This window comes from Calliopsis andreniformis, chromosome 3, assembly GCF_051401765.1.
Source record: "Calliopsis andreniformis isolate RMS-2024a chromosome 3, iyCalAndr_principal, whole genome shotgun sequence".
NCBI lineage: Eukaryota > Metazoa > Arthropoda > Insecta > Hymenoptera > Andrenidae > Calliopsis > Calliopsis andreniformis.
The window spans coordinates 10,069,499-10,089,473 of NC_135064.1; the positions used below are offsets into that span (position 1 = coordinate 10,069,499).

The following is a 19,975-nucleotide window of genomic DNA, read 5'->3' on the forward strand; positions in this document are numbered from 1 at the left end:
AATTTTTTATTTTTGGTTCTTGATGTTTTAGCTTTGATTAGAGTACCGACATAGTTATATTGTGAATTTATAGATATGTACTTACTTGTTTTCCTAGTACCATGGAATAAATGTGATTATTAAATAAAAGTATTTCTAAACATAAATAGTAAGTATTGAAATCTAGTCAGAGAAAATAAACACATAAAATAGTACTTGCAGTAAACAATTTCGTATATATAAACTCAGTATTTTAATGGGAAGATTAATGTTAGACTATCAAGGTATACAAAGCATTATGGAAATATTTGGTTTCATTAAACGTGGTTAAAAAGTTTGAATACCAGAACATGCTAAATTAGATAAAGCCGCTGCAGTTACATTCCTACTGTATTATATTCTTTCTTTCTATTTCTGGTTTCAAAGTGACAGGCAAAGCTCAGACATCCTCTGCTTACATAATATTCTGTTTTATTCTGATTTGCAGATTTATCACTCGAAATGTCAATTTAAGTATCCAAAAGTTATGTAATTTCCATTCAGACAGAAGTGAGCTCAAAAACTTCCTTTTATGCGCCGACTAAGATAGGGAAAACGCTGCAAGATTTTTAAATCAAAAAATAAATCTTTTCATCGTATAAATATGAATTAAAATGTTCGCTTGAAAAATGATAATAAAACAAAACGGCTTAATAATGAATTGTATGCACAACATTTTTCTGTCGCCTCGTAACTATTAGCAAATCCCGCTGTCCGAGCAATTGCCGTTAACCCTCTAAAACCAGCCGCCGATAGACTAATGAAAATCGTATGCAAAACTGTCCGCGAGGATCGCGGATCCATGGTAACTCGGTTACAGATAATTACCAAACGAATAACTCTTTACGCCCGAAATACTAATTACGAAACAAATTACTCGCCGGTTCGTCATAAAGAAAACATTAATAGCTAAATATTTGCATAATATACACTATCGGGACGGGCCGATGCGAATCCAGCGTCGATCCGTGCCGATAGCGAGTTACTTCGTCGAATTTATCACGCTATATTAGCGTGAATGTTAATAAAGTACGACTATCGTGGGGGAAGGGAAGGGGAGGAATGGGGATAGGGTCTAATTGTTTATCCAATCCTTCAATCGAATTGATTTCGAACGATGTTTTGTCGCTACCGTTCGTTTCGATAAATGTTTCCCTTGCGGACAGAGTTGAAGCTTTATCAGAGTCGTTTGCTTAATTTATCGATCGGTGCCTCGTTTTTAGTGCAAATCGTCTTGATGTGAAGACCTTTGATATGGACAGAGAGCTTTCTGAAACAGTGGCGCGAAATTTGCTGGTACGTTCTATTTATGCTGTCGGAATCACTTCACAATTTTCATTCGAATTGGATTGCACGACAGAGGTTCCGTTGATTTGGATTTGTAATTGCGATGGTGATTACAATGCTTCTTCTTTTAGGATAATTAGAATGGTGTATATGGATAATGGTGTATAGGATAATTAGAATGGTGTAGTATAGGAATAATAATACTTGTATTGACTTGTTTATTAAAGGAGTCCTTATTTTTCTAATTCATAGAGTTTTTCTAAATTTTTAGTGGGCGGTGTATACAGTATTTTTTCGTTATGTGCTTGCAGTTCAAGCTAGAAGTATAAATTATAGAGTGTTATATAAAAGCAGATTTTTAGGAATAATTAGTGCTCTGACAATTTGTTTATGACTTTTTGCTGGTTAAGTAATCAAACAAAGAAATATTTTCAATAATTAATGGGAATGGCGATGACATTATAACCAGACGATATTGCAGGTACTTTAAAATATATTCTGATAAATGTAGGTCCATGAATCGTTCGCTTTGGGGATTTTAAATTATAGTACGAATTAATTGTGAGTTATTATCAAAATTAAATCAAATGTACTAACAAATATGATTAAAAAAAATATCGTAAATAAGGTTGTATATTACAAAACAGTGTTAGTAAACAAATGTACGATATTGACATATTAACTCTTATGTTATATTCGCTAAAAATATCATCTGGTCATGTACCATGATTGTAGCTTTAAATTAAGCTGCCTTATCTCTTTAATTCATTTTGTAATAAATTTCTCTTTAAATAATAATTCTAATCTTGGTTAAAATATTTGTAAATACATATAAGTCGCAGTTGTGTGCGACATATCTAACTAACATATACAAATATAGTTAAATAAAGTGTGGTGCTTGCCTCGAAACATAAAACCTTCGTTTCTAATAAGTTATCTACTGTCTACTTATAAGTTATCTCTTCACAAAATCACAAGGCACAGTTCAAATCTTCCAAGTATACATATCTTTTTAACTATATCACTCGGTATGCATAAATAGGACATCTATTCCTTTTTTCATGATAAGATGATTCCTAAAGTTAACCCTAAGATCATAGCCATAGTATCGATCATCTATTTTTGCATTATTCTCAATAATTATTTTCTTCATTCAGAGTTAAGAAGGGTCAGATTGGCCAAGTTATTTGAATCTAAGCAGCTTAAATACAATTTAGGACAACTTGACTAATGTGATCCTGTTATTCACTTGACTTGCAATATCCTTTCAAGCTTCTACGTCATTCAGACTCATACAGACTAGACAAATCACTCGAATTCAAGTAGCCTAAATGTAAGTGATTTGAGGCAACTTGATGGTCACATGGGTGAACCTATTATTTAATTAACTTGAAATATCTTTTGAAGCTTCAAGCGAGGTTGAAATGGTTTCAACTTTTCTTCGTTTTGAAACACACATTGATAGATATGTAATAGATACTACCACACTTAAATTTAAGGAACTTGACTTGCACGAACATAAACTTGATATCAAGCTACTTGAATACATGTTTCTTGAATCGAAGTAACTTGACCAATCTGAACGAGTCTTTAAACATTAAACGTGTCTTTCTACATGCCACGTAGATGGCTTTCTTCAGCAACTTTTTCCCCCTTCTCTGTCCCTGGATTCCCAAATCAAGAGTAAACTCAGAGCTTGAAAGCACCAATGTCGTTATTGAGTTCCCAGAACCGATTTGCAAGACAAAGCTCGGCAGTCGAGATACATATAATCGAACGAAAGACTGCTCGCATCTGCCATCCCGAGCGTACGTTCTCGCGTACAGGACGTGCAGATCTCGTTGAAAGTTACGAAACCCTAACCAACAATAATGATGTCGATTTTTGTTGCAAGCCGTACAACGGTCCATCCATCATCGGCTGGTTATTATTTAAGCCACGACTTGACGCCATAAATACGTCGTTAGAGGTAAGTCGTTGCGTTCGGGAACAATGTTCTACGCGATGACATTGATGCATCGGACCTCATCTTTATCCTGACCAGCGTCGCTTATTGCACCCTCTGCCGCAGAAGTTGTGGATCCTTGGACGATTAGGGATCCCTTTTGACGAGTTTCGAAGGATCCACATATGTACCGTTTTCGAAACTTCATGTGCTTGGGCCAGATAATAGCAGAATTGAAGGTGTAAGGAAATTAGAGATGAGAACGAGTAAGAAGAAGACAGTACATATAAATAGTATGCAGAAAGATTAAACCAGCACTTAGATTTCGTTAAAAAGTTACTTAATAAATGAATTAATTAAAGGAAATGGAGATACAGTAATAATTAGATAATGGGGATGTTTAAAGATCTCTTTTGGGGTAATTTTGCACAATTCCTGTGTTTTGTTCAGAACTTTAATATATTCATTAAAAATATAGTAAGTAAAGGTAACTAAATATTTTAAGTAAAAGTTGCTTTCAGTTTAGTATTATCTTGTTTTACAAGGCATGCTTGACAATAGATTGTAATAATGGAGTGTTTTGAAATGATTTCGAAGTGCGACTGCTGTCGTACTAGATAATTGAGTAGGGGATGATAAGATAAAGGGTAATCTAACGTATTTACTCGCGAATAATCGTAGATTGAACAGCGTATCGCTATCTGTCAAATAATTACGTGTTATTGATTCACAAGATATCAATCTTTTTAATAAAAAATATTAGAAATTGATTTTATACAATACGTAAGTATCTATGTAATGAATTCCACTATCTTTAAATAATCTGTTTACCTAAATACTATAACATTCATTGAATTCGTAAGCCTATTTAAAAAAGAACAAATAAAAAATAATAATAAAATTACGCAGATTATTTTCATCATAATGGCTTATTAACCTAATTCAGTTTTTAAATTCAATTTTGAATTACCTAATTAGAAAATTAGGCTTCCAAATCAATAGCAAAATGTATAAATGAAAATCTGAATAATTTTCTTATATACATAGTTGCAAATTTACATGCTGCAAGCAAAAAGTTGTAAAACACATCATGAAAACTGTTTCTCTTGGTGCAAAATGTAATTTGCGAATATATATTTGCGTGTCGAGCGTATCGGTTTATTAGAGATAATACGCATTGCAGATAATATGGATTTTCTGTTTCATATTTAAATGGAACGATAAGCTGTAATTTATTCTTTTATTGCCTGTAATAAAACGGTCCCGATGACACTCACGCTCGCAACAGAAATTCAAAATGCATATAACGTAATAGTACTCCGTGTTAAAGGAAGATAAATGAGCCATACGTTTTTCGTTCTTTTTACATTTATGTTAGACTAACGGTATTTGTGGCCGTAGGTGATCAATTTTCAATCTTGTTTCACAGGTACAGGTTATAAATATGTAATGTAGGATTTAATTAATTAGAAATTATCAGTTGCAAAAGAGTTATCGGATAATTTTGAAGACAACTCATTTGAGAGCAGCATATAGGATTGATAAGAAGGTGTGCAAGAGAAGATAAGATACTTTACCTAACACTTTTTCTGTTTTAATAACAATATATTCTAACATTTTCAGTTTAAATTTGCATTTATTAAGTTCAACTTACACTTGACTTAGCTTAACTTAAACTTAACTGAGATTTGACGCTAATTAAATTTTGCGCAATTTAAGCTAGATCTGGCATAGGGCCAGCTTGGATCTAATCCAATTGGGATAAAGCTTATCTTAATTCGAACAAACTTATCCATTTCTAGCCATAACACTTAACCCATCCTAAAATACTTTGTACATAATTCAAACCTTACCTAGAATTTACTTAACTTAATCCAATCTTGATGTTACCTAGCTTTAATCTAGAAAAATTTAGACTTAACTTAGATTTAGACTACTCATAAGTTAGATTTAAACCATGTCAAGTAAACCTGATTCTACTTTTTTTAAACATAGCCTCAGCTTAGATAAAAGAATCTCACACTTAGGTAGTTTATATCAAATTTGATTGAAATCTAATGCAAATATCTAATAGGTTCCTCAAAAGCCAATTCCCAATCAGTTATTTAAAAGATTTGAAAAGGAATAATTCGATCCCACTAGAAAATAGATCACTCCAAACCAAAACCATTTGTACAGAATAAGGAACTAAACTCACGGAGCATGCCTAAAGCTGAAATTAATAAATGTTAATAAGTAACAATTTTCACTTTTATCCTGTGATCTTATATCTCTAAATCTATTTTTAAACATTCGTTGATTCATTTCCACTCCACAGCGTCCCAAAACCACGGCTTACTTAGCTCATTTCATCTGTAGCGAGTAAGCAAATGCTGCCCAAATGGGTTAAAGAGTCAAAAAGGTGGCGACCAATTCGAATTGACGTGGCATTTCAAGCTCCAGACAAATTGCAGGCACTCGAGCCATCTCTCCTCCATTCTGCGGAATAATTTCGATCGTGGATCAACTGGAGAGGAAGTGACGTCGTCATTGTGTCCAGAGGGATTCCACCTCTACGCTCGGTCCACGTATTTCGGAAGAGGACAAACGAGCTCGCGCGTTTTCACCGCGGTCCCCCTCCCAGAAAATAGAATGCCCGTGCACCGACAATAGGTTAAAGCGTCAAATTAGGCGGTGCAGGTCAACTGCATGGGCGTCCCTTTGCTCCGTGACTGTCGGCTAAATTCTGGCCGAGCGGGCCCCGGATATAGGGTTGCCTCTATAATGCCATAATACAAATAAGTCAGTCAGTCAGTTGGTGCCCCGCCGCGTATACCCCTACGGTCTATTATGGTTCTTGATCTCCGACCATTATGCGTCCACCTTTCTCCCTCGATTGTTGCCAGCAAAGTCATTCGAGGTAGCGTGAAACGAAGAGAAGCTTCTGGCCCCTCTCGCGCTACCGCTCCACTCTTTCTCTCTCTATCTTCTCTACGTCGTTACAGTCTTCCTTATCCCGATGCTGATTCTTTCGAACCCTCTTCTGACACAGAGTCGCCTGTATCCTGTATCGCCCGTCTCACCCCCGCCTCTGTGTCTTGAATCCTCTTTTCGCCACAGACCTCTACCTTGCTCCCCTCCGCCGGGGACGGATGTCCTTTCGTGAACTTGTATCAGATTAGACGATTGGATTGTCGTCAGTGGTTGTACGAAAGGTTCTTTCGCGTGTTCGGTGACGACGAATCGGTGCTTGATTTGTTTCCCTTTTTCATGAAGCGATGTTGACTTTTGGAGTAGCTTTAGAATGGTCAGAGTTGTTAACAGATCAGATTTGTTATTTGTAAATTAACTCAGTTGGAGTATCTGGTTTCTTCTAATGTTGGATACGGTTATCGAAGAATAGATTATGCGATTCGGGGTTCTGGAATTATTTAAGGGGTATACGGAATTTAATATTAGTGTCATTACAACTGGCAAACTTCCATTTATTGACTTCGGTTCTCTCGCCAGAAATGTAGCCTGTAGTCAGCAACCAGCAGGGTACAAAATAGACTAACAATAAGCTCGTCCCCCTTCTTTTGATCGTTATACAGCCCTTCGACCCCCTCCCTCCTTCCTTGTGCAAACATATCGAAATATTTGTTTGAAAAGCGAAGTTGGTGGCAAGAGAACTAGTCTGAGGGAATCTGGGACAGCGTTGCTGGAAGACGTCGCTTGGGATCGCTGTAACGGGGAAGATTTGATATCAAAATAGGGGATTCGATCCTGTGGGGGATAAGTTGTAAGCTTTTTCTATGCTTAGCGTGTAATTTTCAATCGTGTAGTTGAAAAAGAACCTATTGTCGTAAATATAGAGGTATTTTGAGTGATGATGAAGTTATCAATTATCTTTATAGATAGGTGTAGGGAGTGAAAATGAAGAATCAGAATGTTCTGATATTATGGAACATGGAACAATGTAGCCAAAAATATGTAGGTCCTAGATGTTACTGTTTATCACAATTAGTGAGCCAAAGATTTTGTATTAAAAGTTTACAACAGAAGTATTTGGTATGAGAAGAATGTTAATAATGTTTGTTCATCCACTATAATTTAATTATATTTGTTGCTTGAAATTGTAGAAAGTAATCAATATAATTTTCAGATGTTCTAAATGATTAATGTATATTAATAGTAATCCCTCGATAACAAAATATACAAGAACCTTTATATTAGACCAATTTTACATAATAAATACATTTAAAAGATTCCTCAATAATTTAAATTAGTTCAAATTAATAATAGCTGTCTAACATATGAAGAATATGAACCCCAATAAAATGTATTAGTCTTTCAATTTTGAAACTCTCTGTATAATCGAAAACTTTTAAGTAGCGATTTAAAATAAATTGAAAAATAATATTTTCATAGTCATCAAACGTCATCCAAGATTTCAATATTTATATAACAAAAATTATGTGCTTTTTAATAGATTTTATTTTAGAAGATTATTTAGAAGAGAGCAGAAATGCCACATTTAAGATCATTTGGTGTATATAAGACAAAGGTACGATGTTATATAATAAATAAAATTATACACATTTCTTAAGATACGTTTAAGAGATCACGGTACATACGCATAAGCTTATTATACGAAGTAATTATTTCAAAACGAATATTTAAAGTGGCGCTTCACGAATGTAAAGGAATAAAAATGAAATCTATTATTTTGAAATCTAGAAAAATATTTCCGCGCAGTATTTGCCGACGAGAAGTTATGCTAACAGCTGGTCATCCCCAAGGGTCCTTTCTACTTCATTTAGCGTCGGACGAAGACAACCGTGCGTCATCATCGTTGCTGCGCTGCTAATTGAATATCACACCCTTTACAACCCCCTTCTCACCCCCTCGATTTCATCTCTGCAACGTATATGGCAATAAGCTTCTGAACGAAATAAAATTTCATCTCTATTTAATTTGGTTTACACAGTCGCGAATATAAATTCCCTTTCAGACAAAATTAATACGAACAATCGCTCCAATTAGTTAATTGAATAGCTAGGTACTAGGAAATATGTGTTTCAGGTTCGCCGTTTCAGTTGTTGATATCACAACAAATAATACTTTCAAAAGTGCTTTTTGAAAGTGATACAATACCTTTCAAGTAATTGGTAAAGTTAATTAATTATCTACTGTAACATTATTTCAAACTTTATACTACGAAAGTTACCGTAGTTAAGTCATAAGAAAATACTATTTATTTTGAAACATCGAAGAATAAACAGTATTTTTTCTTTTGCACTGTGTGCCTTTTTTTAAACAAAATCTTTTCTTTTTTGTAAACATTTTTCTGTATTACATCAAACACAGTGTAAGTACATTGAATTTTAACATTAGATCTGATATAGACTCACGCTACCAATAACTGAACGTAAATACAAACTACAAATTATTCTATAAAATATTTCACTTTTATTTCCCTTTGTTAATATAAGACGAAAGAGGGGAAAAAATAAATTAATTGTCTATTCACTATTGAATAATTTTTGCAAAAAAAATCTAATTAGCCATATTGACTTCTTTGGCAGTTCCAGCATTAATTTTCCATGACACCACATAATTTTTAAATAAAAAGATACGACTCATTATGGCAGTTTAAAAAAGTTTAGTACTCATATTATTTTATACATGTGACAACTTCAATTCTACACTTTGTTTGTCATAATATAGTTATTCTAAGAAGTTATTAAAAAATCTTTGGCTTTACAATTTATAATGCACAGAAGGCACAGTCTCTTTTTCTAACGATATTGCACTTCTGCTATCGTTTACCTTTTAGACCTTTTTTCTTTCTATGCCATCACACATCATAGCAACACAAATAAACACCACGTTATTACAACAAAACAATCATAAACAGCAATATAACATTCAATCTCCATCAGGTGCAGTTTTATTTCTGGCAAAGAAAAAGCTAGCTTCACAAACGTCTAAAAATGTCGAAACCATAGAAGTGGAGAAATCTGTTCCAAACAGACTTCCGTTTCGTTCGCTTTGCATTTGTCTGGTAGATCCAGGAATAAGTTAATCGTTGGGGAAAAAAGAGGCGTCGCGTAATGGGTAGCCCTGCTAGGTTGAACGAGTGAACAGAATCGAGTGGAGTGAAGCGACGCCTGGTTCGGGGCTAGGCCATAAACAAGTGCTTACCGCAATCTAATGCGTCTGTAATTGCTCGAGCACCAGTATCTTCCCCAACGGTCCCACTTGCTCCCGCGATTTAATTACTATGTAAATGTCGCATTCCCTAAACTGTCCGTTTCCCCCGTACACCCCCGTCCCAACCCCTCTCCTCCCCATGCCCTTTTCCTGCTGTCGCCCGATGTCCTTAATTACTTTATACGTTATTATAGCCCACCAACTACTGTCGACCGTGCTCACTCCATCCCGACAGCAGCCGGGAGCCGTTTCACTCCATTCCATTTCGGCCATATTGTTTGCCAGGCTTTAAACTCTGCGATTTCTTCAACATTTTTCCAGCGTGTCCGATCTAATCCTTTACCAATAATAAAAGTTGTTGTACACTTTGTTTCGTATTCGGCACGATGCAGCAAATTTGCTATACTCAAATTTAGCTAGCTGTCGGGGCGGAGAGAATCGAATTCGGTTCGATGATACGGTGGTAGGATATTGGAACGATTTTGATTTGGACGAGATTAGGCGGGATGATGGATGAGATTTTTGTGTTAATGTTTGTTTAGAATTTAGGTGAGATGAAATGTTGATTTTTATTAGAATAATAAAATTTGTAAATCTGGATGAGGAGAAATAGTTTGGAGTATTTTTTATTGTTTTACTTTTAATGTAGGACATTTAAATATATAATACATTATTTGGTAGACAGCCACTGGCTATTGAATTAGGATCTCTCAAAGTTAATATATTAATGAAACCTTAATTATATGACTTCTGTGTGATGACCAATATTTTGATTTTACTTTACAATGAAACTGATTCAAGTGATTGAAAGATTGACGTATTATTTGTAGCACTTGGAAATCACTGTTAGAGCGATCAATGACTAATGAGGGTTAAGAGTTTCAAAAGCAGGTAGTGATAAATTAATTGTTATGTAAAGTCTGAGCCAAGAATATTTTTTTATCTGTGTCATTCTGTTATATTTAAAAAAGTATGATTTTTGTTCGTGATCCTAAATCAGTGGACAGAGCTTGTAGCATAACTGCCACTATTTTATTCATAAATTGAGCATAGAATATAATTACTCATAGAATATTTTAACATTATATGATTTGAACTACTGTACACGTGAAATATTTTTATAAGGTCTAATTTATCAAACGATTCGTGAATTATAGATCAGCTAGGTTCAGACTAGTCTGTCTACATTTTTATTAAAAGCGTTAAATATGAGTTAGCTCGGTTAGATCTTTATTCAGCCTAGGTTAAGTTTATTAGGTTTAAACTACACTTGCATTAGCTTTGACATAAAAATTTATTTATACAAAAGATTGTGGAGTTTAAATAATAAATAACGTAAATCTTGAAAGAATAAAAAATAATTCTTTTTGGGAAAGAATACATAACTGAATACTGATGGTACCTAAGCAAGAATTTTAACAATAAGTGTAAGAATAATTTACCGACTTTAGTATCTATGGAACCAGCAATTTATTTTAGTTTCTTTGTTACCAAACTCCACAAATGTATATTAGTCAATTACACTAGAAATTCTTACTTCTAGATCACAAATTACATCACTCACGTTTACAATCCTCCTCAATTATCAGTAGCAAAGATACATATGCGTGTACCGGCGTCCATGATAGAAATTTTGGTTAGCATACGCATTAGTTGACCAAAACGTGGAAAGAATAAGCAAACGATATTTCTGTTGGTCTGAAATGCTACGAAGCTCGCGCAGATTTTACTTTTCAGAAATGGCTCTAGTTAATGACGCGGAGTGCTACGTAGCCGCGTACGAGACAAGAATAATGAGATACGTAATTCCGTCCCATGTTACGATGTTATAAAGTATACCGTGAGACGGGTTTGCAATCAAAACGTAGTTAAGGACCGTAACGTTCGAAACTGCTAAATACGTTTATAAAGATCAGTACTTGGCGCAATAAATTATTTCGCCTTGCAAAAGGGTATTTTATTCCGAGCTAGATACAATTAGGACGACGTTACGTAAGAGAATATTAAATCGAACTGTGACTCTTGGCTTCCCCAAGCGCAAAGTGGAAAAGTTATTTAGCAATAGTGTTTTGGTCGTCGATTACCGATCGGTCCCGATTTCCACGATTCTCTTTATTTGTGACCCTTTTCCGTCTTAGTCGGTGGACAGTATAAATGGGTTTGCTGTCCACAGAGGTCCGATAATTTGGCAGCCGAGAGGGTTGTAAGAGGGCTTTGACCAGTTTGTCAGCCACCGATGTACCTTAGAGGGTCCCCTAGCCCTGCTACGTCAATTTGTCTTGCACCGCAATGGATAAACTTCCTACGATCTGTCACTGGCGATTTTCATTGAAAATTGATCGATTCTGAACATGTTACTATGTGTTTTAAATATTCTAATGGCAATTGGGATCGATATTTCTTTCATTTAGTAGGATACTCCCTTCGATGGGGATGACTGTTGCCTGGAATTTGTCGTTTTGGTGTAGGGATACTTTAGTTTGTCTGTTAATTGTGTTTGATGTAAATGATATTTAAACAGATTATTATTCGTTTCGATATGGATTTGATATTTAACGCATATCATTTATGATAATTATGTTAGATGTACATATGTCTATGTCTATTTGAAGGAAATGAATTTTGTCGCCACACTTTATAATTTTAAACAAAATTGAGTGTAGTAGGGTTGTAAAAAAATATTAGATGTTATAGCAGCTATTAATTACGATAATATTTTTAATGAAGTTTCTGTAGTTAGAAGATGAAATAAGAATAAGTCACAAATTTTAATATTCATGATAGTGATGTTCGAAATTTTGTATGTCAATTTTATATTGTGACTTTTGATTAATTAGTTCTCGTTTTTGAACGAAGTTCTTTTAATTGAAATTGAATCTCGTAGATTTTAATAATTAAGATATAAACTCGAAATTCTGAAAACGTGACTTATGTCATTTTGCTATATAATTACAGATTTAACAGTATTCATAGCATTAGTTAGCTGTATTAATGATATTAATAATTTTGAAAATTATTAATAATAGCAAAAATGATAATAACGTTTTTAATATTAGTAGAATTAATGGTATTGATGAAAATTATTTAGCTTATTGCGGTAATGACCTTTATGACGTTAATTCTATCATTCAATCAAAGTAATCTTAATGTATGCAAGCTATGCATATACATTCATTATATTGTTGCTGTTTCATCTTTGCTGTAAAATATGCTGAATGTTCCATGAATTTTTAAGAAAACATGAAATCTATATAAGACAGATAAGGAGAATTAACTTTCATATACAGACATTGTATCTGGTTTGAGCTCACCCTATCATGGCGATAAACTGAAAACAAAATGTGGTTAGAAGTGTGCATGAATTATATAAGTTAGACATTTAATTAAACTCGAATTATCAAAAACGCGATTTACAAGATACGAACTCCACTTAGCGCCACAAATATGAATTGCTATGATGATAAATCTATGTTATCAACGAATAATAACTTCATCTTCGCAGTTATTTTACCATCTTTAGATATACTGTTATATCACAGGACATAGTTTTTCTGCCCTATGCTTTTAGAGCTTTAAAACCCCATTACCATTTTTGTGTCACGCTCAACGTTGGCGGCTGTGCACGAAATAAGAGTGCAGCGCTACGAGTGGTGGGAATTCAAATCATAATACCGACGTGAGATTAAGTAGAGAGTGTCCTGATAAGTCAGTAACTAATTGATTAAGCATGTACAGAAAGCAAAATGATTGACAGAGCTCACACAAAATCTAAACTTCCTGTTTTTCTAATTATTAAAACTTTCGAATTAGCTTGAGTTCCCTAACAATTATTTTTAGACACGAGTTCGTATGAACTTTTTCCAAAAAAATATTCATATTGATAAATATTATCCTACATCTATCGACAGTTCACGCGGAGACCCACAGGGAAATAGATGGAAACAAAGTTCCATCGATCTTTCTTTACAAAAATTTTAGAGTGTAAACTTTATACTGGTAAGTTAAAGAAACGAATAGAAAACAAGTGTAGGAACTGGAAATACTAATTGAAATGAACTGAAATAATAAACCATATAAGGTTATAAAATAATAATTAAATATTAAACCATGAACGCTAATAAAGAGGGAAATTTATCATTAGAGAATAAAATGGAGCAGGGTTTATAAAGATAAGGGAAAGCAGAAGAGAGGGTGAGGGTACATAGAAAATAGGGAAAGTAGAAGAGAAAGGTAGGGTACATGTAAAATAGGGACAACAGAATAAATAATTTTAAATTTTGAACAAAACTTAGCTGTGGTCCAAGATGACCAGTGGTCAAACTGCCCGCTGGTCATTGGCCAGGGTGGTTGCAACCTCAGGAGTTCCTTCAATGGATATCGAGGAGGATCTGCACTCGCGGGAGGACCAGCAACAAGTAAGACACTCATGTCCCTGCAGGGGTATTTGTACTCCTTCAGGGAAAATCGAGAACCAATCAGAGAAATTCTTCGGGTGGGAAGAATTTTGAAATTGATTTAATGAGCAACTTTTTGTGGAAAATTGATATCTTACATAAAATAATCATCTCAGAAAAAATGTTTAGTACAGATATTGTTAATAATAATATACTATATACAATGTATATAGCAGAAATTATTGGTACAATGTTTATTTAATGAGAAATATTAATTTCTCTGAAATATTTTTTTCATTCGATTAAATTTACAATTCAGAAATTAGTTCCTGTTCTTCTGGTCACTGGCATAGGAGAGTGACATCAAGCGTTTTTCAAAGAGAGATGATAACTTCCTTTGTAAATTAATCATATTAAACATTAAATGGGTGCGTGTATTTCGATTAAAAGTGAAATGGGAATATTTATACAATTACGATATCTTTAAGTGTCATTATGAGAAAAAATATAGCAGAACGAATGTAGAAAATTCCGAATGTAATTTTTCAATGCAAGGAAATTAGCTATTTACATGCCAAGTCAAGGAAAAAATATTCAAAATATAATACGTAACATTTTTATTCTCCAGGTGTACAAAGCAGAGTAAAAGGTGGAAGGCTAATATGTTCTCATTTCTTCGTATCAAGAGGAATTGTATACGGATTTTCATAAATAGGAGGCACATGTTTGCTTTGCAATGTACTAAGTCGCGAAATTCAATGTGAGTACAATATACTTAAACAATTATTTTTAACTATTATGTTTTTTACCTATTGTTACCAGTTTTATCTAGCAATAGTATATTCTCAATTAACAAATCATTCGATATTTAAAAAGAATTATCACTTATTCTTGAGTTGAAATAAAAATTTTTCATAGTTTTAAAATTAAACAATTTTTTAAATAATGTTTTTGACTATATTGAATAGAGTTTTTTTCTTGCTAAGAAGAATGTGTACGAGATATTTTTTAATTGTGTGTATGAGTAGCTTATGGAATTGCGTCAGTTCTTCTTCAAATTAGTAGTAATAGTACATGTATCTACATATACTACTAATATTGCTACCCATCATGATATAGTGTATATCTTGCGGAGTATATGCGTGTATGAAATGATGGTAATATATACAAAATGTATGTATATCATCAATATAGTATTAAAACGAATCTTTCGTCATTTATATGTAATGTTCACTAACTTTTTCCAATCGATTTCATGAAAACGGTGAGTACCTATACGTGTTCCTAATATTTTCCAAAAGACTTTTCACGAGACACGAATAGTAGTTTAAAGTGCACTTATTGTGTGCTAAGCTCAGGCGATGAAGACGTTTCCGTGTAGGTCTTTGCACTTGAGTGTCATATATGAGAACCATGGGGAGTTTGTGATGTGACTATCTTTTTATCATTTTTTAAATATAGTTAGGCAGGCAAGTAGCTTATTGTTTGATGTAAATAAGCATGGCCAGGATAGGTCATCACAGTTGCATTGATCGGGTGGGTGCGTTTTCATTCTCTTACAGCTGGTAAGTTGGCAGACGGAAGAAATGCTCATCCCATTTATTATAGCAAAACAAGTCAGATTATTTGGCCGCAATCATACATTCGCGGTACATGAACTTTTATTATTTGGCCGAATCAGTACATTTACGAATTCCTAATCAGTGCCTGTAACCTGTAGCAATGATAGATGGGTTTGCCAACTTACCAACCGTACACAGTACTTCACCAAATACCTGCTTCATTCGCGAATAGAGGTCGCTGGTATCATTTTCCCACTTTCTTCGTCGATAAAACAGTTAAATTTGTGACACATACCTCAGTCGGTACGTGACCCGAAAAGCCCACTGAACTAAGCGGAAGTTAGTAGCGAGCGAGTGCGCAAGGCGCTGAAGTCGAGCGCGCAGTTGGAAATTGCAAGCGAATCGCGGGAACCCGGCGGAAAGGTATCAAGATCGGCTTAAGGGTCGGGTCAGCACGGAGGCGGTGGCAGCAGCGGTGGGTGGCAGCGGCAGTGGTGGTGGTTTTCATCGGTTATCGGTGGTGGCGGCGGCGGTGGCGGCGGCTCGAATAGAAACGCGCGTGCGTGACCGATGTCGCCGTGCGACGCAGCAGCGACGTAGCGACGACGACGTCGACGAGGACGAGGACGAGGACGCAACGGCGGGCCGAAGATCGCCGAGCGCACGGCTACGCGGAGAGACTACGGCTGGTATGGTGTGGGTCGCGGCGCGGCCACAGTGTTCCAAAAGTCGGCACGACGCACGAATCGTATCACACGCGACGCAGAGCCACGAAGCCGCGTCGTCGAATCGCGCTCTCCTGGCTTCCGATCGTGAGCTCCGCCGAGCGCAGCCAGGGACCGCGGACAGGCAGCCGGCTGCCCAACAGCGCACCAGCCGAATCCACCACAGGAATCTTGGCACTGTAGCACGTTCGCGTATCGGTAATCACGGTGTACCCTTTTGAAACGCGACATCCGAGCAGCGAACGAACACCCGGCAGTGCCGTGAAAGCGAGCGAGCAACGCGCGCAGTGATAATACGAGCTACCAATGGCAAGCATTAGATCGAGCAGGAAGGAACTCAGGTGTTAAGCTCAGCGAAGGTTCTTCACGGGACGCTTGCGAGGGCTGTGGTAAACAAACGGATCGCGGAAAAGCTTGTCTCTGACGCTTCCGGTCGAATCGAGGGCAGATCGTGGGGGGTCTGTCGCATTCCTCGCGCACCAGTGTTTCGTGTGTGCACGTTGACGCGATTCATCGACGTGTCCGAGATCGATCGACCGAAACCGATCCTCCTCGCCGGGGAACGCTGACAGTCGGCGAGGTCGCGAGTTCTGTCGTGACAAGTGTCGGAGAGCGGTACGCGCGCTGCCTCTCGCGGTAGGACCCGATGCTGCCCGAAACGTTAGCGGCTGTTTCCTCGGGGGTCTGTGTTCAGTGATGTACTAGCAGTGTCGCGACGAAGGACGAAGGATCTCGAGGCTCGCGAAGTGTGTGAAGGCCCGTGAGAGAAGCGGCAGAGGGCTGCTTCCGTTGTTTCCGCGTGTCCGTGTACTGGTCGAGGGTGAAAGGTCGCGTCGCGTATTTGGGAAGATTCCAAGTGGTCCAGCGTTCACCGTGGACTGGGGAAAATTATGATCGGCCGGGACGAGTAAGAGTCGGAAGAAGCCTCGCACGGATCGTGAGACGGGAATCGAGGATCACGGGAAAGGGGAGTATGGTAGAGCGGTCGGTTGCTCGATAACGAAGAGAATGCTGTGGAAGCAGAGTCGCTGCCGAATTACACGGGGGCGACGCGTCGTTAGCGTAATATAATCGATTCGAAGGTGGTTGGCGAACCATCTCGTGGCGAGTAGTATACGGATCACGAAGGAGCTTACTCTCCAAGCAAGTCAACCGAAGGAAGGAAGATCCCAAGGGAGGATAAAATCGAAAGAGAAGAGTTAACCGAGAGCGGATCGTAGGAATATCAGTGTAGTCTGGACAGCTTCCGGGGTTCGTGAGTGTTTTTACGCGTACGCCGTGGATCGATAGTTGTCTCGCGAGCTCTGGTCGGCTGGTTGACGACGTTCGTGTCGACTGGAACGTCAGCGTTACTTTGAGGACGTACAATCGTCAAGGAACGAACGCCAAGAAAGAAAAAACATTAGGCCACGAAGAAAGGAGGATATCGCCAAGGGGGCACGAGGATAGTCCGCTTCTTCGTTAGAGCTTGGACGAAAGCTCGGTCCACGGCCAGTACAACCGTGTGGATTCTCGGATCCCGAAACCCCCGTGATTTATGGGGGACTATAGCGCGACGAGTCTCTTCTCAAACACGTTGTCCAGCACGACGAAATCGTCGATCGGTAGCAGCGCCAGCACCGCCGTAACCATAACAACGTCAACGATGCAGGACGACCTCTTGATCGAGAAGCAAGCGAGTGGCAAGCCCGCGCCGCTATCGCCGAGCAGTGGCCTGGATACTGTAGCCGGACAGGAGAAGACGAAAGACGCGGTCGAGGTCGAGAGTATCGCTATAACGTCGACGACGCCCTCTTCCACTGAGAAGGACATCACGTGTAGCACCACCTCGACGCTCCAGGCTTTCTCCGAGCCCGGCAGAGTGCCGAGCCTCTGGTCCGCCCCGGATGACACGGGCCTCCACGCGCTACCGGTTAACGGGTCCATCGCCGCGTTCCAGAACTTCCCCACTGGAGGAGGTGGACCGACCGGGTTGTTCGCTGGTACCGGGGCGACGGTGTCGAGTGGTGCACGCCGCGCTATCACGGCCAGCCACAATTTCCCTCAGCAGCATGGTAACGCAGCCACGCCGAGCAACAGACACGGTCTCCAGGTGACCTCGCCTCAGCAGCAGCAGCAGCAGCAACAGCAGCAGCAGCAGCAGCAGCAGCAACAACAACAACAACAGCAGCAACAGCATCAACAGCAGCCACCAGCCACCTCGCACCCTGGCGTCTATTTGCCAGGGAAGGGTTACGCGGCTTGGTCCGGCGGGCCGCAAGCGCCCCAACAATGGGGCGCTGGACCGCAAGCAGCCGCAGCTGCGGTCGCGAGTCCAGGTCTATCGCCATGGAATCGAGGCAGATCTGTGCCCAATCTGCCTCCGTTGCACTCGTCTCTGCATGCTGCTGCCGCGGTGGCGGCTGCTGCTGGGCTTCAGAGCAGGAAGCCTAGTCCTACGTTCGCGGGACATCCTGGACCCACGGCTCACCCATCTTGCATCAGCCCGGTGAAGTTTCGGAGGAGCACATCGTATCCTGGCAAGGGCAACATATATCCGCCCCAGCCTGCGCCCACCTTCGAAGTTACAGCTGCTGAGGAGAGGGATTTGTTACAGTTGCCGCCGTTTCAGCAGGTTAGTGAATTTTGGCATGATTTGTAGAGACTATGAGTGGGCTTTTGAAAATGTTGGTAATAGGGTACATGGTTATTATGTTCAATGTCGCCTCAACGATGAATGATGATTGTCACGGAATTTTGCAGGCGGATGAAGCTGTTGGAAGGGTTATTGGGAGCAGATGAGTTTTGACCTGATTCTGTTGATCGGGATATGCAATTTAAGGAGCAATGTTATTTGTTGACTGATGCATTAGTAGAGTCGTGCGCATTAGTAAGCAATGGCGATGCATTGGGTAGATATATTTTTTGTGGCAAAATTGGAAAGTATTTCTATTTTTGTCATAGGATTTTTCAGGTTAAATCTCGTCTGCTTCCAACAGTACTCGATGTGTATTTATATTTAGAGATGAGAGATGTACGAAATAGAGTAGTTAAACGGATGAAGGTAGAAGGAAATGGTGGTTTGTTATCTGGCACTATATAAGTTAATATTCATATCACTGTTCATCTTATTTCGTCATATTTGTACCTATATAATTAGAATGACGAATGGATCGGGTTTAGCATGATTATTGTTCTAATGCTAATCCTATAATAATGAAACGACAGGGATCACCATTGTTGTGATTTTAGATCACATAGTTCCTATAGCAAGGCAATAGTCAATTTGTAACGAGCCAGAGTTTTCATTATCGGTTTTCTCATTCAAACTATTTCAATGAGGACTAAAGATACTAATTTGCCACTAGATTGCATTCGATCCTGCAAGCCTCTAATATTTTTATTTTATACGTTAAATTAAAGGTAGCACATGTAAATGTCCATGGGAGTTTGAGAATTACATGTAAATTTAATTTTCATTAATTAATATCTAATATTTTGTATTAGTGTTTGTTCAATACAAGTAGCAGTAAACTAAAAGAAAATATGATCCTACACTTATAAAAAGCTAATAATTCTGAAATTAATTTCCTGTAAACTTAATTCTTGTGTTCTATTTTTATTAAATGTAGCTGAACATTTTATTTAAACCTTTAGTGTCTTCTTAACACGAATTTAGGTTATATAAAATTTGTTGACTTCTAATAATATTATTTAAAGAATATCCTATTAAAATGCAAAGTATAATATTTTACACGATAATTATAATTATACTTGTATCGAACAATTACTTCACTAGTACAACATAGTTAATGAAACATTAAAATATCCAATCGAAACTGTCAAATTAACATTTATTTTTCACACTCGTTTCTTATAAATTCGAAATAT

At 37.7% G+C, this 19,975-nt stretch overlaps 1 protein-coding gene across 1 annotated transcript in view; it reads left to right on the forward strand.

Annotated features, from left to right (window-relative positions):
• The first annotated feature begins 17,642 nt into the window (after positions 1-17,642).
• Orb2 (cytoplasmic polyadenylation element-binding protein orb2) overlaps positions 17,643-19,975 on the forward strand; it is a 146,528-nt gene continuing 144,195 nt past the window's right edge. The window contains exon 1 of the mRNA XM_076393431.1: positions 17,643-18,719. Coding sequence (XP_076249546.1) covers positions 17,643-18,719 — 1,077 coding nt within the window. The remainder of the gene's footprint in view (positions 18,720-19,975) is intronic.